The 24,544-nt window shown below is 44.1% G+C and overlaps 1 protein-coding gene across 2 annotated transcripts in view; it reads right to left on the reverse strand.

The window, feature by feature from the left end:
- Nucleotides 1-24,544, reverse strand: part of LOC118358016 (drebrin-like) — a 60,283-nt gene that overhangs the window by 17,941 nt on the left and 17,798 nt on the right. The window contains exon 1 of one of the 2 annotated variants that reach the window (XM_052478501.1): nt 19,180-19,323. The exons of the other annotated variant lie outside the window; for it this stretch is intronic. Coding sequence (XP_052334461.1) covers nt 19,180-19,265 — 86 coding nt within the window. The 5' untranslated portion in view covers nt 19,266-19,323. Of the gene's footprint in view, nt 1-19,179; nt 19,324-24,544 lie in introns of those variants that run through there. 2 annotated transcript variants of the gene reach the window in all.

Below are 24,544 nucleotides of genomic sequence, written 5' to 3' on the forward strand. Positions count from 1 at the left end.
TGAATGCTTAGCAGGACAGAAAAATAGTCAATTTCACACACTTATCAACAGAACATCCCTGGTCATCCCTACGGTCTCTGATCTGGAGGACTCACTAAACACACATGCTTAATTTGGAAATGATGTCTGAGTGTTGGAGTGTGCCCCTGGCTTTCCATAAAGAAAACAAAAAACAAGAAAATGGTGCCACCTGGTTCGCTTAATAAGATATATGAAATGATTTATACCTTTACTTTCGATACTTAAGTATATTTTAAACCAAATACTTTTAGACTTCTACTCAAGTAGAATTTTACTTCAACTTGAGTCATTTTCTATTAAGGTATCTAGACTTTTACTCAAGTATGACATTTGGGTACTTCTTCCACCACTGACTGCATCTCAGTGCTAGCGGTATCATTACAGACCCTGGTTCGATTCCAGGCTGTATCACAACCGGCCGTGATTGGGAGTCCCATAGGGCGGCACACAATTGGCCCATCGTCGTCCGGGTTAGGCCGTCATTGTAAACAAGAATTTGTTAACTGACTTGCCTAGTTGAATAAAAGTAAATCAACCAAAATAAGCAGTTTGAAGAAGGTTGCTAAATATCTCTAGTGCAATTGCTAACTAGTGGTGTTAGCGCAATGACTGGAAGTCTATGGGTATATGCTAGCACCCAGATACCCATAGACTTCCAGTCAGTGTGCTAGATACACATAAACTTCCAGTCATTGCGCTAACGCTAGTTAGCATTGGCTCATGAAAGTTCCCCTAACATAATGGACATGCATACAAATGGTATCCACAAGTTCATCTGACTCTGGGGAGGTAGATAAAGAGCCTCATTGCCAAAATATCATTTTAAGTCGACAGTACACGCACACACGCTCATACGCACTCTCATATACGTGCACGTACAAACGCACGCATGCACACACGCATGCACACACACACACACACAGTTGGCATTGGTTGCGGATACTTTTGCCTAAATCCTAGCGAGCATTCCCAGAGAGTGATGCCTGTCCAAAATGTGCCAGCAGATGAGCTCTGTTCAAGCATGACTCTCTCCCTTTCCTCTCATTCCATCCCTCGCTCTTTCTTCCTCTCCGTTATGCCTGTTCATTAATTTTTTTTTATACCCTTATTTGACCTCGTTGGCGAAGGGCCCTGCGTAAGACAGTGAGGCACTTATTACACAACATCTGAACAATAGCACACAGTGACATTGTTCCCTCAGTCTCACCTGGAACCCATGTAAGCTATGCTCGGTGCACTGCAGGGTTTTCGTTCCACACAAGAAAACCTGGCCTGCTGCTCTCTGCTCACTCAAATCACACAGTCTCTCAAAGAGGACTTTCGTACCGTAATGAGATCCCTGAAAATACGCAACACTACACACACACACACACACACACACACACACACACACACACACACAAGATGGCGTATAGGCATAACAGTAGGTTCATTCACATGACAGAGGCTGGTAGCATAGCCAAACATAGGACTTTTGTTTGGCTGTCCCATCAGACCACTTCACCAGTGTCATCATAATATAAAATGTGTTTTGCTGTCCCATACACCGGATAGGTGCAGTGAAATGTGTTGTTTTACAGGGTCAGCATAGTAGTACAGCACACCTGGAGCAAATTAGGGTTAAGTGCCTTCCCACTGAAAAATACTTACTTTCCACCATCATTTGCAAATAAATTCATTAGAAATCCTACAATGTGATTTTCTGGATTTTTTCCCCCCTCGTTTTGTCTGTCATAGTTGAAGTGTAGCTATGATGAAAATTACAGGCCTCTCTCATATTTTTAAGTGGGAGAACTTGCACAATTGGTGGCTGACTAAATACTTTTTTGCCCCACTGTATATAAATAAATACAAATAAGAGCGAGAGAGAGAGAGAATATGTGATCTCTATGCCCTACGAGCAAAACACCATGAACCATTCACCTCACTTTGAAGCCCATGAGAAACAGAGCGGAAACAGTTTACTGTTGAGACAGTGCCTGCCAACCTCTCTCCGACTCGGATTACTTTATGGAGTCATATATAGTGTAGAGCATGACAGGACAGTAACATTGAATATCACATCATTTGTTCAAGTTTCTCCCATTGAGACGTTGATAGATTTCTTTTTTTTTAAAGAGCCCTTTCAAATTTCACCAGTATCAGCACATTGACAAATTAGATTACATCACACATTTGCCTTGTGTCTATGAGCTAAGGACAGAGGCAATGCCGTTTTGCTATATGAATCTCCTATACAAGGCATAATACAGTAGAGTACAGCAAAGTAGGGACCTCAACAAAGACAGAATAGAAGACGTTATAAGGAAGAGGTCACTGTGGCTTGTGCTGGCCAGAGGCAGGCCATTCTAAAAGACCCACACAGTAGCCCACATACACTGAGGACATTGATTGACCCTTAAACCTCACCTCTATAAAGACCTCAGCAGACAGGCTAACTGGGCAACCGTGTCTGAATTAGTGAATGAATGTGAAATCATTGTGCAAAATGAATAAGTCAGTGTGTGTGTGTGTGTGTGTGTGTGTGTGTGTGTGTGTGTGTGAGATGAGTGATGAGGAACAGTGTTGGGGAAATGGGATACAAAAGTAACATGTCACAAAAAGAACGATCTACAGTAATATATTACTTTTAGTAGTAACAGAGTAATTCAAGGAGTTACTGTCTTCAAATATTGTTATATTATTACAGTTTAAGCAAATGTATCCATTACTTTCAGAATCATCTCTCTCAGCATGTTATATACATACAAACATACATATACACACACACAGTTGAAGTCTGAAGTTTACATACACTTAGGTTGCAGTCATTAAAACTTGTTTTCAACCCTCCACAAATTTCTTGTTAACAAACTATAGTTTACGCAATCTACTTTGTGCATGACAAGTAATTTTTCGAACAATTGGAAACAGACAGATTATTTCACTGTATCATAATTCCAGTGGGTCAGAAGTTTACAAACACTAAATTGACTGTGCCTTTAAACAGCTTGAAAAATTCCAGAAAATGATGTCATGGCGTTCGAAGCTTTTGATAGGCTAATTGACATCATTACAGTCAATTGGAGGTGTACCCGTGGATGCATTTCAAGGCCTACCTTCAAACTCAATGCCTCTTTGCTTGACATCATGGGGAAATCAAAAGAAATCAGCCAAGACCTCAGAAAAACAAATTGTAGACCTCCTTAAGTCTGGTTCATCCTTGGGAGCAATTTCCAAACGCCTGAGGGTACCACGTTCATCCGTACAAACAATAGTACGCAAGTATAAACACCATGAGACCACTCAGCCTTCATAAAGCTCAGGAAGGAAACGTGTTTTGTCTCCTAGAGATGAATGTACTTTGGTGCGAAAAGTGCAAATCAATCCCAGAACAGCAAAGGACATTGTGAAGATGCTGGAGGAAACGGTTACAAAAGTATCTATATCCACAGTGAAACGAATCCTCTACCGACATAACCTGAAAGGCCGCTCAGCAAGGAAGAAGCCACTGCTCCAAAACTGCTATTAAAAACAAAGAAAGACAGGGTCCTGAAATAGGGACGTTTCTTTTTTTGAGTTTATATATACACACACTACCGTTAAAAGGTTTGGTGTCACTTAGAAATGTCCTTGATTTTGAAAGAAAAGTTCATTATTTGGCTATTAAGATAACATCAAATTGATCAGAAATACAGTGTAGACATTGTTAATGTTGTAAATGACTATTGTAGCTGGAAATGGCAGTTTTTTTAAATGGAATATCTGCATAGGCGTACAGAGGCCCATTATCAGCAACCATCACTCCTGTGTTCCAATGGCACATTGTGTTAGCTAATCCAAGTTTATACATTTTAAAAGGCTAATTGTTCATTAGACAATATTTACCAAGTAGGCTAGAATAAAAAGTAAGAATGATGCTCCAGATACTCAACTCGTCTAAAATAGGCCAGTTTTTTCTTTCTTTAACAACGGTTTTCAGCTGTGCTCACATAACCCTTTTGCAATTTCCTAATGATAAATTAGCCTTTTAAAATGATGAACTTGGATTAGCCGTTTCCAGCTACAATAGTAATTTACAACATTAGCAATGTCTACACTATTTCTGATCAATTAAATGTCATTTTAAATCTTTCAAAAACAAGGACATTTCTAAGTGACCCCAAACTTTTGAAAAGGTAGAGTATATATATAAAACATGTTTAAATTATTATTTGGTTTGGGGCACCTCCGCCTTGCAGGTGGCTGCCGAGGTGTGTGGTACGCCACTGCTTATAACTATAACAAATAGTATCCAGCTCAGACCTCCAGCTAAGCATTTGGTTTGCTAACCTGCTAGCTAAGTGGCTAGATGTCAAGGACAAGCTTCTTGGTTACAGCAGAGATGTTCAATCCCCTCCTGGATCAAGAGCCCTGTTGCCTGTACGGTGCATTTCGGAAAGTAATCAGACCCCTATACTTTTCAAAATGTTGTTACGTTACAGCCTAATTCTAAAATGGATTTAAATAACAATTCCCCCTCAATCTACAAACAGTGCCCCATAATGACAAAGCAAAAACAGGTATTTAGAAATTTTAGCAAATATATTCAAAATCAAACACTGAAATATCACATTTATGTAAGTATTCAGACCCTTTACTCAGTACTTTGTTGAAGCACTGTTGGCAGCGATTACAGCCTTGAGTCGTCTTGGGTATGAAACTACAAACTTGGTACACACCTGTATTTGGGGAGTTTCTCCCATTCTTCTCTGCAGATCCTCTTAAACTCTATCGCGTTGGACGGGGAGCGTCGCTACCCAGGTATTTTCAGGTCTCTCCAGAGATGTTCAGTCGGGTTCAAGTCCGGGCTCTGGATCGGCCACTCGACATTCAGAGACTTGTCCTGAAGCCACTTCTGCGTTGTCTTGGCTGTGTGCTTTGGGTTGTGGTCCTGTTGGAAGGTGAACCATTGCCCCAGTCTGAGGTCCTGAGAGCTGTGGAGTAGATTTTCATCAAGGAGCTCTCTGTAATTTGCTCCATTCATCTTTCCCTCTATCCTGGGTAGTCTCCCAGTCCCTGCTGCTGAAAAAGATCACCACAGAACGATGCTGCCACCACCATGCTTCACCATAGGGATGGTGCCAGGTTTCCTCCAGACGTGACGCTTGGCATTCAGACCAAAGAGTTCAATCTTGGTTTCTTCAGACCAGGGAATCTTGTTTCCCGTGATATGAGAGTCCTTTAGGTGCCTGTCAAGTGCCTTTTTCTGAGAAATGGCTTTCATCTGGCCACTCTACCATCCAGGCCGGATTCGTGGAGTGCTGCATAGATGGTTGTCCTTCTGGAAGGTTCTCCCATCTCCACAGAGGAACTCTGGAGCTCTGTCAGAGTGATCATCGAATTCTTGGTCACCTCCCTGACCAAGGTCCTTCTCCCCCGATTGTGCAGTTTGGCCGGGCGGCCAGCTCTAGGAAGAGTCTTGGTGGTTCCAAACTTCTTCCATTTAAGAATGGAGACCACTGTGCTCTTGGGGACCTTCAATGCTGCAGACCTTTTTTAGTACCCTTCTTAGTACCCTTTTTAGTACCCTTGTGCTTCAACACAAGCCTGTCTTTGAGCTGTACGGACAATTCCTTCAACCTTATGGCTTGGTTTTTGCTCTGACATGCATTGTCAACTGTGGGACCTTTTGTAGACAGGTGTGTGCCTTTCCAAATCATGTCCAATCAATTGAATTGAAGGATGATCAATTGTAACAGGATTCAACTGAGCTCAATTTTGATTCTCATAGAAAAGGGTCTGAACACTTTTTTTTCTCTTTTTCTAAAAACCTTGTTTTCCCTTTGTCATTATGGGGGTATTGTGTGTAGATTGATGATGATACTGGTTTTTAATCAACTTTAGAATAAGGCTGTAACATAAGAAAATGTGGGAAAGGTCTAGGGGTCTGCAGACTTTATGAATACACTGAATCTCACTCCAGATATCTCCCTGGACTCATTTAGTAGCAGCTAGTTTTCGGAGGTCCGGATTGGATGCATGTAGGAACTGTCCCATTACAGAGAATACCCTAGCTCCATACAAGAAATTAAGGAAATGCGTATCTAGAACATTTTTGTTCAGAATTGATAAAGATATCCCATGATATTGACCCTAACAGCCGCTGGATGCACGGACCGTAACAGCTTCTGGTTTGTCAGCATTTTGAACTTGCAAACTCGGAGATGTTTGTTCAGGGCACAGATGTCTAGAATGAGGCGTAAACCCCTGTCCCATTCCGGAACCAGGAAATATCGACTGTACCAGCCGAACAGGGCATCCGGGAAAGTCGCCATTGGTAACCCCAAGCTTCCTCAGGAATGCTTACACGCCTTTCCAGGGAGTTTGCATGCAGCACATGGCAATGCGCACATGGACTGGTTTGAGCGAGGGCCGCCTGAGCGTGTGAATATCTCTCAAGAGAAATAGTATAACCACACGACTGGGGGCATGATCTCGACCCCGAACCCGGCTTAGCCATTGTCGTCTCGGTTGCTTTCTTAGCCATCTTACTCATTGCTCCAGCAAATTGTTTGTGATTAGGAAACTCGTGAGAACAAATACAAAAACTTCAGCACATAATATCAAGGGGTGAGCACGCTCTACCACTATGGGATAGTTTAGTTGGCGCAACATAAGACACTCGTTTTCCAATTGTTTTGTTTTTGTACCACGAATCGTTCCTATTCAAACCGAGGTGAAGAGCGTAATAATTGATCGAGTGAATCCAAGCCTCGCGCTTATTCGCCTTTACGGAAGGTGGGGCTTCCAGCGAGGCACAGATTTCATTGGCCTCGTCAGGGGTGATTGTAGATCAGTCAACCAAAGTCGCGAGAGTGCGACTCCCAAGTATGATGTACCGAAGTTGACTGACTGAAAAGGAAACCCCTGTTAGTGTTTGCAGTGTGCTGGCTCAGCATGTGACAAGGCAGACTGACACAGCTCTCTCTGGAGGTTGTGGTGGGAACATGACCATACACAACACATTCAGTAGCCTGGCTTAGATTCAGCTCATCTCTACCAAGCACAACCACCACAAAAGCCATGCACCCATCCATTGTGTCTGTCTGACTGAGCCTTGTGTCGGTCTGTCTAGCTTCATCATATGAGTGACCTAAGTCTCTGTTTCCCACTTGAGATCAATGTGAATAACTTTGGTGGAAGCCATGCCCTTGGCTGCTTCACTCTGATTAGTGCTAGAGGCATTCCCAAAGGTCAGAGGTCACCGTCTGCAACAGGGTCCGGTTCAAAGGTCACAGAGGCACGGAAGGAATCGTGATTGCATGCACAAATTCTCAACCCACAGGGAGTTGGCTGGCTGTGAGGGTCCACAGTGTTTAACAGTGTTTAACAGGCTTGCTTTGTTAATATGTGGGAGTCAGGCTCTCACATATAGAGATGCAAATTCAGGCCACAGACATGCTTCCCAGATCAAAAACGCCACAAGTGAATAAACAGATTTAACGATACAATCAATGTAAAATAACTCATGTTGTACTTCACGTCGATAATAGGGTGTGGCTAAATAATACAGTGGATTCAACACATTTTTGCCATGGTGCAGAGAGAAAATGTTGCCGTTTTAAAGCTAATATCCTGCTATTCTACACTTTTTGCCATGGGGCAGGGGGAAAAAAATATGGGATAACTAATAGGATCCTGGGCAAGTTAGAGGTCTCTGTCCCTCTCTTGCTTGTTCTCTCTCTCTCCCTCTCTCCCTCTCTCTGGATTTACATGAGTAAAATATGTCTAGTGGGATCTCACAAAATCAGATTTGCAACTTCCCTGGATGTGGTGTGGCCAAAGTCCTACTTCATGTGTGGGTGCAGCTGTTAGCATACCGTAAATACCATCGTATATAGAGAAACAAAATAACGACCGCAATTCAATACAGGAGCTTCTCATCTAAACCATGTTGCACACTTGATTAATGCAATGATTCACAAATGTGTGGGGATTTTAAAAGCCTTTCGTTTTAAATTTTGCTAACAGAGGAAACAAATACTGTCTGCTAGCATTAAGGTTTTTCTCGCAGGGACACGTGGAGTGGAAGAGCCGTCGTCTTTACACTGTACCAAACATAGATCAGTTGAGCTTGTTCACTCAGGCCGTTTACCATATATAAAAAAGTGTTAATTTAGGTCTACTTAACCATAGACTTCAATGCAATGCAATATCAGCTGGGTCTGGTCTACTTCGTTAATTCACTTTTCATCGAACGAGAAACAAAATGGCGGCGGGGGGGGTTTAGCGAGTGGGGTGTCTCACTTCCTTTTCAATGTCTGACTGTTCCACTCAGGGTTTGTGGTGTAGATGTCTCCCACAGTACATCCGAAGATAGTGTGAGAGACATCTCTTAAAGAGAGTGATCTGATTCTAGATGCGCCTCTTTACACGACGTACTGAGTCTCTCCTGGACCTAGTTGGTGTCGTCTACGCCGTGTAATGTAAAGGTGTCCTGTCTTTCTCTTCACACATGTGGGTTTCCTGCGTGCACAGGCTGATTGGAATAACAGACCAAGCTCTGTACAGCAGCCCACTTCAACGCCAGCCAACTATGAGCTCAGACAGAGAGGGATAGAAGAAGAAAAAAAAGAGAAGGGAGGTGGACAGCGAAAAATGGGGATGTTGGGAAGGAGAAAGAAGGATGGGGGGGGGGGGACCATTACCAAGGTGGGCAGTGGAGACAAAGTGAGGATAGGGAGAACAAAAGAGAAGGATTTGAAAGGAAGAGAGAAGAGAGCGAGAAAGATGCTGTCATAACTAGGAACTTTGTCAAATATTTTTGTGGAAGCAATTAACAATGGTAATTACATTACTGGAGCCGACCAAGCTAACCTCAATGCAGTCATAAACAAACAAGGCGAAGGTTGAGCATGCACGTTGTCTTTTGCACACACACACACACACAAAGTGATTTCAATGGGTCTTTCTCTATTCTGATTGTTTTATAGTGTTCAATTCAACCAAAAATAATTTTCTGCATTTTAATACATTTCTGCATTTCCTGCACTCATTCGAGATCCTTTCCACACTATCACGGCTACATTGAATGTTTTCTCTTAGCTACTTCATGTAGGCCTGATTACCAACAATGATGAGGCACCTCCTCCCTGTAGGCTGAGGGCCCTGGCGGAGTGGTGCCAGGAAAATAACCTCTCCCTCAACGTCAACAAAATGAAGGAGATGATCGTGGACTTCAGGTCACAGAAGAGAGAGCATGCCCCTCTCCCCATCCACATGAAGGTGAAAATCTTCAAGTTCCTCGGCGTACACATCACTGACAATCTGAAATGGTCCACCCACACAGACAGGAGCCTCGTCAACCTCAGGAGGCTGAATAAATTTGACTTGGCCCCTAAGACCCTCACAAACTTTTACAGATGCACAATTGAAAGCATCCTGTCAGGCTGTATCACCGCCTGGAATGGCAACTGCACCTCCTGCAAGCGCAGGGCTCTCCAGAGGGTGGTGCGGTCTGCCTAACGCGTCACCAGGGGGCACACTGCCTACCCTCCAGGACACCTACAGCACCCAATGTCACAGGAAGGCCAAAAAAATCATCAAGGACATCAACCACCCAAGCAGAGGCCTGTACACATCGCTATCATCCAGAAGGCAAGGTCAGTGCATCACAGCTGGGACCGAGAGAGAGAAAAACAGCTTCTATCTCAAGGCCATCAGACTGTTAAATAGCCATCACTAGCCGGCTACCACCCAGTTAGTCAACATTGCACCTAGAAGCTGCTGCCCTACAGTATGTACATTGACATGGCATCATAGTCACTTTAATAATGTTTACATACTGCTTTACTCATTTCATACAGTTGAAGTCGGAAGTTTACATACACTTATGTTGGAGTCATTAAAACTAGTTTTTCCACTCCACAAATGTCTTGTTATCAAACTTTAATTTGGCAAGTTGGTTAGGACATCTACTTTGTGCATGACACAAGTCAATTTTCCAACAATTGTTTACAGGCAGATTATTTCACTTATAATTCACTGTATCACAATTCCAGTGGGTCAGAAGTTTACATACACTAAGTTGACTGTGCCTTTAAACAGCTTGGAAAGTTCCAGAAAATGATGTCATGGCTTTAGAAGCTTCTGATAGGCTAATTGACATAATTTGAATCAATTGGAGGTGTACCTGTGGATGTATTTCAAGGCCTACCTTCAAACTCAATGCCACTTTGCTTTACCTTCATTGTAGAAGGTAAAGTAAAAACCCATACTGGTCCGTGCATCAATTCCGGTATATCGTAAAACATGGTATACCGCCCAGCCCTAACACACACACACACACACACACACACACACACACACACACACACACACACACACGGAGAGAAAGAGAAAGCCAGTAACCTCACCAATCGTTTATTTTGGACAGCAGCAGAGCCTGTAGTACCTCCAAACACGCTCTGCTCGAAGAGTTCAAAGATGAACATGACATAAGCAGATGGTGCAGTACAGAGGAGAAGGCTAAGATTTTACTTAAAGACACACTCCAGGGGTTTTGAACGTTTCCTGCGGAAAAGTGATATCCCAAGTATAAATACAATAAAAGTACACACACTAAAGGGTCATTGTAAAACATTTTGAGCAGAATATATATATTTTTTTTTGACACGACTGCAAACTTCAAGGCGTAGAGCATGCATGGACTGAGGCTGATGGGAATTCGTGATGTCATCGGCCTCCCGCCTTGCTTGAAGAACAATAGATGAAAAGCCCCCCGCCCCACCACATGTGCTTTGTCATGACATACCTGGTAAATCAGCTGTTAAATGAGGTGAAAAGACTGGAATGTCACTTAATAGTCAGGCTTTTACCATTCCCTAGTCCCTCTCAGCCATTTTACTGTCTGTGTGTGTGTGTGTGTGTGTGTGTGTGTGTGTGTGTGTGTGTGTGTGTGTGTGTGTGTGTGTGTGTGTTGTCAGATCATTCCAGAATGTCTTGTGAAGTTTCTAAAATTCACGTTTACATCCTTTACTTGAATGATGAGAACAGCAACTCCATGTCTTGCAAAATACTGCCGTTTTACAACAAACAGGTACATAACCCCCCAAAAAACAACCGCCATCATTTAACTTTTTTTTTTATCATCACCCTTTTTTTTTGTCTACCTCTCGACCCATCCTACACAAAAATGGCGTATCTTTCCACTCTAACTCCCTTGTTTCCACGCTTTCCAGCCTACACCTCGCCTACAAAACAATAGTAACATCCCTAGTCACAGACAACCCCTCCGTTGAAGACAGTGGAGAGTTGAGAGATTTGTAGGGTGCATACTCGGGTACATGATACAACTTCCTGTAGACACAGAGATAGTGGGGACCAGATGGTTCGGTTTCATGCCAAGATATACTACTTAGAGCAAACTCTTAACGGGATATCTAGGGGAAGCCATCTTGTTTTTAATGGTACATCTGTGCTCTGGGTATGATAGAACATCAGTCAAGAGCGCTGCCTCCTTTTCCCCCAAAAGGTATCTCTTTGGTGATAACTATGGAGAGAGAGAATGAGAGGTTGTGTTGTGTCCTCCCAATCTTTTCAACCCCTACTTTCCTCGGTTCTTCTTTTCCGTGCCATCTATTGGTCTCCTTTTTTCTTTCTTCCCCCTGTTATTCATTTTCCCCCCTACATCTTCCCCTTCATGTTCATTTTCTCTTTCCTCCCCCCATTCTTCCTCTCCCTCTTGGCTCCTGTGTCTGAGTTGTGACCTGGGCTCAGGCTTCTATTTATAGCCATTAGCCAGTCAGTCAAGTCTGTGAGTCTGAGTGTGTTGTGTGTTGGAGTAGAGACAGACTGGAGCTGTGTGGAAGAACACGGAGATGTCGCTCAGCTCAGTACTTGTTTCCTCTCTCCAAACACCGGACAAAAACAGCCAGACCAGACCAGGCTTGGTGCCAGCACAGTGAACCTGTCGGTCAATGCCTCCGTCTGTGTGGAACGGCTGTACAGTATACAGGGGTAGCTATGGGCTGCTTCTGTTTCTCCTCCGTGTGAGGTGATGGGGTATCAGAATAAACATCCTGACCGACTTACCTGATGCGGTGGAGCGCCATGGGGCGAACACATTCCTCTAACAGTGGGTCGGGCGCAGACAGAAATAAGTCTTAAAGACTTAAGAAGTGCACTGTGAGCAGTGGAGGGAAAAAAGCGGGGGAAAAATATCAAATGCCTTTTTTTTTTTTTTACTATATTCACCTGGACAATATTGCACTGAATGTGTCCACGTGGACACCATAACAACCAAGCCCTTTCCCCAATAGGGCTTCCGACATTGACCGAAGACCATCACAATAAGAAAGGCCGTTCGCTTCAGTAAGCGCTGACAGGTGGAAGTCAGGTCAGGAGATTTAGACTGTGGCTGAGCCATGGTGTTCATGAAAACCTCTCTGAGCTCATCGAAACCCAATAGGGGAAATGACCTGTGAATAGAGAGATGGAGAGATGAAGGGGGAGAGATAAAAAAAAAGGGGTAGAGAGCCCCGCTCCAGCTATAGTGAGTCTGTACTCATGTACTCAATGTTCATTCAGGTACACCGCAGACAGAGACGGACAGACACACACAGACAGAGATCCCCTCACAGAGCCAGCAGCCGTCCAATATAATGAGAGCTGGTGGGGGAATGCATGAGGAGGTACATACAGGGGACCGGCACACAGGGACGGACGGGGGAATAAAGGAACACACATACTGTAGCCAAGAAAGGAGCAAGCCAAACTGCCTCAGGCCAACACATTGTAATATCCCCTTTATTGTCATCTCAGCTGCTGGTTAGCATTTAGCATGCTAGTCTAACCCCTACAGAGTGGAGATGGACGACCAGGGAGGCCCACAGGAGATGTCGCTGTACTTGTTGGGAAGAGAATAAAACGCAGCTGAGGTGCCATTCCCAGTGCCCGTAGTGTCAGAGAATGTGTTTGTCCATTAGTCTTATACTCAAGTCTCATTCTGCTTCAGACAATAAACATGTTTTAATTGACTGCATTTTAACTGACTGTAAGTAAACTCCAATCTGAGGAATGTTGGTTTCCCCAAACTATATACCCAAATTGTATGTGTATAACATGAATTCCACACGGGTTGTTCTTTAGTAAAGTCCCCTGTCCTTCCCTTGTCCTGGAGGAAGTTGTGTGTCGTCATAGAGGTTTCACTATAGAGACACCTTGGCACAGATATGCCCTACACTGTAGGCATGTTACTGCCTGGCACAGTACAAAGCCAAAGTCCCAATCAGCACAGTTTAAAAGTGGCCAAACACTCTGGTAGACTCTGAGACCGGTCTACTGGTCTGCTGCACACAAGCCATGTTGTATTTATCATTTGGATCATTGGGATATGATGTGCTTCATGTTTGGATTGAATATGACGGACGCCAAAGGCAAGTCCCTATTGTGAGCTCAACTTTTGACTTTTGAACACATTTCCTAATTCGTTGGGGAAAAACGAAATTTCCAATTTAATAATCATAACTCCACAGTTGAAATGGTGTGTGTTTCCTGCATATTTCCCACTGGTTGTAAATTCATACAGAGAGAACAGAAGGGGGACCTTGTGCCGCCCAATACGTGAGAGAGCAGTGGCTGCTGGGATCTGGCTGGGCGAAGGACTCCCCCGAGTAGCCATTACAGGCCAGCAGAGCTATTTGCGGAGAGGGAAAAGGAACGATAGAAATACGAGAGAGGCTCCGTCAAGGGTAGAGAAGGAGGGAATGGAAAAGCAGGAGAGAGGCAATTGAGGAGAAAAGAAAGAAAACAGACCCGAAATGGAGAGAGGCAAGAGTGTGTCAAAAAGACATGCATGGGAAGGGAAAAGAGAGAAAAAGTTTCAAATAAAGAGAAAGGAATGGCTAGGGAGTGGGAGAGAGGGAAAGGGGGAGAGGGTTAGAGGGAGAGCGGATGGAATGTTGAGGGGAGGAATGGAAATGTCTGCCTTCAGCAAAACCTAGAGCCAGAGAGCTTTAAAAAAAATGACAAACCAAATAAACAAATATATATATATATATCTCTGCCAAGGATCTGCGAGATGTAACAACTGTACTGAACCAGATTAGAAAAGAGGCTGGGGGGTAGGAAAGGAGGTGGGGTCCCCTATCAAAAACATGCCTCTGTTTTTTGACTGTCAGATTATCTAAATCTGGCTCAAAATATCATCTCTAATCACGAATGAGACCAAGATTATCAGGAAGAGTTGAGCTCTAGTTAAACCTGGACCAAACCGGTGAGTGGAGCATTCACTGTAAGGGCATGGACATGGCGCTCTGTCTGAAGGGAGTGGAGTCGAGCGTTGAGAGGACAACAGAAAGTCTGCTGTTACAGGGGGTGGCTACTAATCCCAAGATAACCTTATAACTTCTAATTGTGTAAGTGTGTCACAGAACAGTCATTACTTAGTTACCACAGTCCTCACTCTGTAACCTCATCTATACGGTGTGTGTGTGTGTGAGTGTAATAAGAAAATGGTCATGTGGAGGGCATGCAGTTTATCAGTATATTCCAGTCCACCTCGAAAGCAACACCAGAAATATATTTCCTTGAGAGCATATAGGTCTTTTTCATGTTAAGGGGAAGTCGTCTAGGCCTCCCCTGGTGTCGTGATCAGTGTGTTAACGGGAGGTAATGACAGAGAGGGACCAGACCAGCTCCCATTTACACACACATGGCATGGCTATATGGAATCAATCAACACTAAAATGACCATTATAGAGGGAATTCACTATACTGAATAATGAGCTATCATTTGGCAATTAGAATATCTAGATTTTTTTGGGTGAAAAGCCAATGGATGTTGATATGAATTCACGGTCTACCGCATTCAATGGATCTAGAGTAAGATCCCTGAGTTCTACTGTTGAGTGTACAAATGTTCACACTAAATTCAAGAAAGCGCGTTTCCTGTGTGTACAGTACACCGATGCAGCACTATTCTCCAGGCATTGATGATAAGAGTGTACTATTGTGGGCCCATGGGTTGTGTTGCTAAGAAGAGTGTGTGAAGGGGTGCGTTAAGGCAAAGGGGGGTTAGACTACACACTGGGAGGGCTTAATGCTAAGGAGGTCTGGGAATTCAAACAAGCACTAAAGGCATTGGTTGAGAGGGGTGCATAGTGCATACAGGGGTTGCATGCTGCTGTTTACACACAGGGAAGGCTATATGGGGTGGTCGCGGGATAGGGATAGGGTGTGTGTGTGTTCAGAGGGGGGTACTGGTCCCGCTCTCTACAGATGATGGGACAGCTGAGGGGGACAGGTGAGGAAGGGGGGTGACTGATGGCCCAACCTGGTCTCAGAGCATTTCGTATTATTCTGTATGTAAATCAGTGTCATTCCATTTAGTATGATATATTACGTTACGTATGGTAGGTATTCATTTGTGGATGTCCATCACCCATTTCGTATAATACGTATGAATTACAATTCTTATTATTTGTTATGAATTTCCAAAACATACAATATGTTACAAACTTGCAAAAAGTATAATATGGTATGAATTTGCCAAATGTATGACATGTTTACGAATTCTAGATAGCTGGCTAGTATTAGCTAGGCAGGAGTTAGTGTTAAGGTTAAGTTCAGGAGTGAAAAATGGCTAATTAGCTAAGATGCTAAAGTTATTTGTCAATGTCAAGATTCAACCTCACAACCTTTGGGTTGCTGGACGTTGACGTTGTACCCATCCACCCTGACTAACCTCCCTACTTTCGTTTTTGCTTTATGTAACCATTCCAAACGTAACATATGATATTAATTTGAGTGTCCCGCATTTACATTTACTATGTTACGTCTAGTCTATGTGACCAGGCTGGATGGCCAGATGGGCCCCTCTAAATTAGCACTCCTCTGGGACAGCTCTGGCATTTCCTGCCCAGGCAGTCACACACACTCACGATTGCACGCACACGCCACATACTTCCCTATTACGCACAACGTTAAGAGCGATATATACCGAAGCAAGAATCATTCCCTTACCCACAAAGTAGCCCCTCTACTTCTCGCTTTCACAAAACCTATCCTGCTCTCTTTTTGCTGCTCTTCTTCTCTGTAGCGTACAGTTTCATCTCTTTCATCCTTTACTCTCCTCTTACTTACTCCTCCAATCTTTCCTCTACTACTCTTATCACTCTGCTCATCTCCAACCTCTCACATTCTCCTCCTTTCCCCCCTCTCTCTTCTGCTTCTTTTCGTAAAACACTGTCCTCTGCATTTCTTCCCACAATGCCTGTTCTTCTCTTGCTCTGTGTTCCTCATCTCTACCACTTCATCTCCCACTCTCCATGTCCCTCACTCCCCCTCTTCCCTTCTACTCACACAAGCAACAACCTTGGACCTCCCGGCAAGGGTGAGCATGACAATGGTGCCCTGGAACTATTGTTCCAGTGTGAAGCCATGGCTACCACAGAAGCACACAGCTAGCTCGCTAGCCTTCAAACTGTCATGGAATCACTGTCTGTTTTGTTACCACTCCAGCGCTAAATTAGTATGTTAGCATACTTAGCTTTAACGCTACTTAACACCGTCAGACTGCTCGGAGCTGAGTGAAGGAAAGGAAAGGAAAGGAAAAGAAAAGAGAGAGAGAGAGGGGGGAAGAGGGTGAAGTAGAGGGATGTGCCTGATGATTTTATAACAGTAATTATTGAACATTATAACCCCGTTGAACATTGTGGAGAGATTTATTGCTGTCAAACGGTGCTAGGGCTGGTTTGGCACATGCACAAAGAACACTCAAGTCAAGCCAAACCAACACAAAACGAGACTGAGACCCTCCCAAGTTCCAGCATGCCTCGCCTCGGTTAGAATCCCTCGCGTCACTCCTGTCAGTCTTCACCCTGACTCATCATTTATCAAACATTGTTATGTTATGTGGTCTACCTCATTGACACGATCAAGAGATGTGTGTGCTGCCTCATGCAGCAACTGTCTAAACAAAAGGAAGAATTTGAGTTGAGCAGTGATCAACTTTTCAGGTCATATCTGGACTGGAATCATATTTGCTTAGAGTCAGAACAGTTGAAATGTCTCCATAAGATGACCCTCTTCCAGAGCTCTGGCTGAGGCGAAGACTTTAGTAAGAACATCATTTCCATAACCTCTTAGTTCCTCTGACATGAGCCATCTGTGTGGGAGCAGAACTGGAGAGCGCAGTGGAGACGCTACAACAGAGTACATTGTGTTTCTGTCGCCTGGCCTCCACACTTAGCCTCAGCCCAGGCAGCAGCAGCAGAGTGGAATGGGACAGTCTGCTTTATGGCAGCGTACAGTGTTTCCAGTCCCACAAGAGAGGTGGATTGAGGCCCAATAGGGGGTATGGGAATGAATACAATGTGTGTGTGTGTGTGAGGCTGTGTGTGTGTGTGTGTGCATGTTGACTACAGCATATGGGGCGGCAGGGTAGCCTAGTGGTTAGAGTGTTGGACTAGTAACCGGAAGGTTGCAAGTTCAAACCCCTGAGCTGACAAGGTACAATGTGTGTGTGTGTGAGGCTGTGTGTGTGTGTGTGTGTGCATGTGTGCATGTTGACTACAGCATATGGGGCGGGGCGGCAGGGTAGCCTAGTGGTTAGAGTGTTGGACTAGTAACCGGAAGGTTGCAAGTTCAAACCCCTGAGCTGACAAGGTACAAATCTGTCATTCTGCCCCTGAACAGGCAGTTAACCCACTGTTCCCAGGCCATCATTGAAAATAAGAAATTGCTCTTAACTGACTTTCCTAGTTAAATAAAGGTAAATAAATATAAATATGGACAGTGATGTCATGCCCGGTCTAGTTCAGACACCCCAGAGCAATGTCTCAGTAGGGCTGACACACATCTTATACTGACTCTAGACCAGTGCCAGAGCAGTGTGTCAGTATGGCCCAGCCCTGACACATGTCTTACACTGACTCCAGATCAGCCTGTGTTTGGCGAGACACTGACACACAGCTGCCTTTTAGGGCAAAAATACCTTCTATATAAATATATGGATGAGCAATGACAGACCGGCTGTATGAAATACATTATATACATATGAGATAAGTGATGCAAGAAATTTAAACATTATGACAGTGGCATTAACTTCTTAAGGTATAGGGGGCAGCATTTTCACTTTTGGATAAATAGCGTGTCCAATTTCAACTTGCTACTCATGCCAAGAATATAAGATATGCATATTATTAGTAGATTTGGATAGAAAACACTCTGAAGTTTCTAAAACTGTTTGAAGCATGTCTATGAGTATAACAGAACTTATGTAGCAGTCAAAACCCTGAGGACTAACCGTTCAGGATTTTGTTTTTTTAGGTCTCTGTCTGTTCAGTGAGTTCTCATTGGCAAACAATATTTCTTAGGAACTTGATTTCAGTTCCTACCGCTTCCACCGGATGTCACCAGTCTTTGAAATTTGGTTGAGGTTATTCATTTGTGCAATGAAGAAGTACAGCCATCTAGGAACTGCATAACACTGTTGAGAGTTGCGCAAGACTTGAAAAGTAGCTTGGTTTGTTGTCTTCCTGTATTGAACACAGATAGACCCGTCTTCAATTTGATCGATTATTAACGTTTAAAAATACCTAAAGTTTATAGGCAACTTTTGAAATATTTTGTCATTTGGAAGCTGTTTTTCTTCTTGATCAAACGCGCCAAATAAAATTGACATTTTAGATATATATGGACGAATTAATCAAACAAAATGACCAATTGTGATGTTTATGGGACATATTGGAGTGCCAACAAAAGAAGCTTGTCAAAGGTAAGGCATGTTTTATATTTTATTTCTGCGTTTTGTGTAGCGCCTGCAGGGTTGAAATATGCTACCCTCTTTGTTTACTGTCGTTCCATCATCAGATAATAGCTTCTTATGCTTTCGCCGAAAAGCTTTTTTAAAATCTGACATGTTGGCTGGATTCCCGAGTGTAGCTTTAATTGAGTATCTTATGTGATTTAATGAAAGTTTGATTTTTAAATAATTTTCTTTGAATTTGCCACGCTGCATTTTCCCTGGCTCTTGGCCAAGTGAGATGCAAGCGTCCCCTATACCATAAGAATTTAAATAATTGGATCACTAGTCACTTTATTAAGTGGCCAATGATTTCAAGTCTGTATGTAGGCAGCAACCTCTCGGTGTTAGTGATGGCTGTTTAACAGTCTGATGGCCTTGAGATAACTGACCTCGCCTTCTGGATGGTAGCGGGGTGAATAAGCAGTGGCTCGGGTGGTGGTTGTCCTTGATGATCTTTTTGGCCTTCCTGTGACATCAGGCGCTGTAGGTGTCCTGGAGGGCAGGTAATTTTCCCACGGTGATGCGTTGTGCAGACCTCACTACTCTTTGGAGATCCCTGCGGTTGTGGGCGGTACAGTTGCCGTACCAGGCGGTGATACAGCCTGACAGGATGCTCTCAATTGTGACACAGCCCAACAGGATGCTCTAATCTGTAAAAGTTTGAGGGTTTTAGGTGACAAGCCAAATTTCTTCAGCCTGCTGGAGGTTGAAGAGGCGCTGTTGCGCCTTCTTAACCACACTGTCTGTGTGGGTGGACCATTTCAGTTTTTCGTGATGTGTACGCAGAGGAAAAAAATCCCCTTTGTGCATGTGCATAACTAAAGATAAATCCGATAAACTCTCCTGAGTGATGAAAGTTGGACAGAGGATCTCAAAATCTCTGAGCAAGAAACACTTGGACGAACATCAAAAAACTTATTTTCTGGCAATTGTGCTGTTATGTGCCAGATGTCAAGACTACAAACCATTATAAAATAGCCCATTTGCGAGATTGACTTGTCATTTCAATAGGAATAAGCTACAGACTCAAATCTAGGTTTACGATTGTAATTCAACGTCCGAGCTAATTTATTTAATGTGCTCTAGTCCGCCCAAAGTTGTTTTCTAGTGTTTTGTCTCCATTATTTCTTGTTGTGCATCAGTTCTAGTGTATTAAAATGTTTTACGAAAAAGGGTTGGAAATATGTGTCTACATAATGACAATCTAAATAACTTTTTACCAGTTGTAGGTAGGCTATCAAAGTGCACGCGTGCTGCTCTCTCTCCTCTCGCTCACGTGCCTCAGCCAAAAACTGTAGTGCCCCCCCCCACCCTCAGTCACTCAGCAGCAGGTCACAGTGAAATATATATTATTTAAAGAGAAATGCCATGGCGGCCGCAGTGAAACTTAGAAATAACCTAAAAACCCTGCAACCCGCGACCAATACATTTTCACCCGCGACATCGTCTTCAAAGTAGCCCAATTTAGCTGGAAAACCGCAAACATGGCAACACTGGCCGCATGAGCTCTGATAGGTTGGAGGACGTCCTCCGGGAAGTTGTCATAATAACAAATGATTGTGTAAGTGTCACGCCCTGACCTTCGAGAGTCTGTTTATTTCTCTATTTGGTTAGGTCAGGGTGTGATTTGGGTGGGCATTCTAGTTTGTCTATTTCTTTGTTGGCCTAGTATGGTTCCCAATCAGAGGCAGCTGTTTATCGTTGTCTCTGTTTGGGGATCATACTTAGGCAGCCCTTTTTCCCACCATCAGTTGTGGGATCTTGTTTTGTGTGTAGTTGCCTTCTGCGCTGCATAGAGCTTTACATTTGTTTTTGCATTTAGTTGTTTTTGGTATCTTTGAAAATAAAAGTAATGTGTATGCCTACGACGCTGCACCTTGGTCTCCTTCCGACAGCAAACGCGACAGTAAGTCTATGGAAGGAAGTGAGAACCATGAGCCTCCTAGATTTTGTATTGAAGCCAATGTACCCAGAGGAGGACAGAATCTAGCTGTCCTCCGGCTACACCATGGTGCAAACCTACAGAGTGCTGCTGAAGACCTTCATTGCAAAACAGTGTGTTTTAATCAAGTATTTGGTGACAAAAAGGATAATTTTGTTTACGTTTCACTATTTTCATTTTTATGAAATTCACTGAGGATGGTCCTCCCCTGAGGAGCCTCCACTGGTGTAAATTGTTAAAAGTAGTCCTTGTGCAGCCTCCCGGGTGGCACAGTGGTTAAGGGCGCTGTACTGCAGCGCCAGCTGTGCCACCAGAGACCCTAGGTTCGCGCCCAGGCTCTGTAGTAACCGGCCGTGACCGGGAGGTCAGTGGGGCGACACACAATTGGCCTAGTGTCGTCCGGTTTAGGGAGGGCTTGGCTGGTAGGGATATTCTTGTCTCATCGCGCACCAGTGACTCCTGTGGCGGGCAGTGTGCGCTAACCAAGGTTGCCAGATGCAAGGTGTTTCCTCTGACAAATTGGTGCGACTGGCTTCCGGGTTGGATGTGAGCTGTGTTAAGAAGCAGTGCGGCTTGGTTGGGTTGTGTATCAGAAGACGCATGACTTTCAACCTTCGTCTCTCCTGAGCCCGTACAGGAGTCGTAGCTACTACAAAAACAAAAAAAAATGGATACCACGAAATTGGGGAGAAAAGGGGGTAAAATTAAATAAAATATATATAAACATTTTTTTAAGTAGTCCTTGTGCATAGAGTTGTATGGTTTGTTAAACTTTGAAATGGTCTTTGTCTAGCATATATTTTAATCTGAGTCTCAGCGCAATATCATTACAGTAGAACTGCCCATATATTCTGTAGTTTGAAACACACACACACACACACAGTTTGTATAAGAGTCATGTCTCATCATGCCAGACCTGAGATTCCCCGACAGCCTCCACAACAACCCTACACACATAAACAGTGTTTTAGAGAGCAGTAGGCAGTTGTTTAAAGATTAATATCACTTCAGTTTCAAAGCTGACTTAAACACGGGAGCCATGCCCTTTACAGCAACCCCCATCACTAGCATCATCATCAATCAACCTGCCACACACATATCTGGATGCCACCCTGCTAGGCCATCACCTGGGAAAGTGATGCCTAGAGAAAGAAAATAGAGAAATAATAAAAAGGTTACCATAAATACACAATAAATAACAATCATTTGGCTACATACACAGGGTACCAGTACCAAATCAATGTGCAGGGGTACAAGGTAATTGAAGTAGATATGTACATATAACTTGGAATAAAGTGACTTGGCAACAGCATAGATAATAAACAGTAGCAGCAGCGGATGTGATTGTGCAAGGGCAGAGCTGTGCACCTAACCTGCATACGGGATCCCCATCTCTTCCTGAATGTGTATTGATCAAGCCCCCATTCTCTTTAACCTCTCTCCCACACTCCACCCAAACGTAAACACATCCGGTACTGTAAAAAGCCCTCACCCCCCACCACTTATGATCATTAGAGTGATAACTAACTACACAGGGAGTGAGGTCTGGGTCCCTGCCCATAAGGACAAATGTTGTCACGATCCAATCATTTTGACACAAAAATTGTACAAAAACGATACCACTGCAAAAGAAATACAAGGAGTAGTCACAGAATAACCTCTGGGTATCTTTTGAGTTTTTGTCGTACTTTGTGTGAAGTTCTAGCATGAATATAACGGTAGGCTGACTCACGTTAGCTGATGGAGTGGTGGGACTTAACGTCTGTGTTTAAAATAAGAGAAAGCAATAATGTATAAGGACAGACGCCGGGGACAAGAAGCTGGTACAGGGAGTGAACATTTTATGAATAACGGACATGAAGCAGAACAGGAACAGAATACGGACAGCGTCTGGACGGGAAACGGAAACAACAAAAATGCTGATACAGAGAACACACGGGGAAGCAGACAGAAATAGGGAAGGCAATCAACAAATTAAAGGAATCCAGGTGAGTCCAATGATGCGCTTCTGCGTGTGATGGTGATGAAGCGCAGATGCGCGTAATGATGGAGACAGGTGTGTGTAATGAAGGCGGTCTGGCGCCCTCGAGCTCCAGAGAGGCAGAGCGGGAGCAGGTGTGACAGTAGGGGCGCCACCCGGCATCCCACCTGGGCGAGCCTGACGGGCCGGCCGAAGCATGGGCACTGGACAACCTGGCTGGGGCGTAGAAGCCCGATGAACCGGCAGAGGCGTGGGAGCCTGGCGAGCAGGCTCAGGCGTGGGAGCCTGACGATCTGACTGAGGCATGACAGCCCTACGATCCCGCTGAGGCGTGGGATCCTGATGGCCGGCTGAAGCATGATTTGGGGTGGGCACCTGTCGAGCTAGCAAAAGGTGTGCTGACGAGCTGACTGAGGCACCCCAGTTCCCTTGGCGACAGCACCCGGACCCGACTTCACCAAATAAAACAAAAAAAACAAAAAAACTCCCGGATGCTTCCTTAGTGGCATCAGCATTCTGTAATGACAGACGCAAGGGAAGAGAAGTAGGTACAGGGTGTGAACATTTAATGAATAACGGGCTTGAAACAGAACAGGAACAGAATACGGACAGCGTCTGGACAGGGGAAATGGAAACGACAACAACGCTGATACAGGGAACACACGGGGAAGCAGACAGAAATAGGGAAGGCAGTCAACACATTAAAGGAACAAAGTCCAGGTGAGTCCAATGATGCACTGCTGCGCGTGATGGTGACCAGTAATGAAGTGCAGGTGCCTGTAACAATGGTGACATAATGAAGGCAGTCTGGCGCCCTTGAGCTCCAGAGAGGGAGAGCGGGAGCAGGCGTGACAAATGAGATGCAGAAACGTAGTCTAAAATCCTTCTACAAAACTACACACGAGACTCAAGAGCAAACAAAATAATTGTGCAAATTAATGTAAAGGGTTTTAAAATGTAATTTGATACATATCAATATATATTTCAAAGTTCATTTTAAGATATCTCACATTTCGAAATAAGACGTTGCCCCTTTAAGAAAGATTGAATCTGATCTCCAGGATCTATTTCACCGTGGGAATCTGGTGTGTAACTGTGAATAAGCATAGCTAGAGAAACTCCATGGATACGTGTGTGTTTGTGTGCGTGTGCCTACGGACAGCGTCTGTCTGTGTGTGTGTGTGTGTGTGAGAGAGTTTGTGTGTCTGCAGCTGCGATAAGCAGCAAGAAGATCTATGTGGCTCAGACATTGGGATAACTCTAAATAGCAGCCAGAAATATAATGGTTGTTTAGGTTCACGCATGTTTGACTGTGACCAGCGTCATAATCACACACTGCATAAGAACACACATTGGCTTCTCAGTACCACACACACACACTGCATAAGAACACACCTTGGCTTCTCAGTACCACACACACACACACTGCATAAGAACACACCTTGGCTTCTCAGTACCACACACACACACTGCATAAGAACACACCTTGGCTTCTCAGTACCACACACACACACACTGCATAAGAACACACCTTGGCTTCTCAGTACCACACACACACACACATAAGAACGCACCTTGGCTTCTCAGTACCACACACACACACACTGCAGTCACTCGCCCACACACATGCACGCACGCGCACAAACACACACAGCCCCCCCCAGACACAGGTGTGTCCTCCACCAGGTAACCTTAAGACACCAGCACCCTAAAAGTCTCCCTTTATCATGCACCGACGGAAGGCCTCCCAAACACAAACACCTGGGATAAAAATCACCAAAACCATTTCAAATCAACAGGTGATTCCTCTCACACAAGATCGAAGGCCTTA

Source organism: Oncorhynchus keta, chromosome 25, assembly GCF_023373465.1.
Source record: "Oncorhynchus keta strain PuntledgeMale-10-30-2019 chromosome 25, Oket_V2, whole genome shotgun sequence".
Lineage (NCBI taxonomy): Eukaryota > Metazoa > Chordata > Actinopteri > Salmoniformes > Salmonidae > Oncorhynchus > Oncorhynchus keta.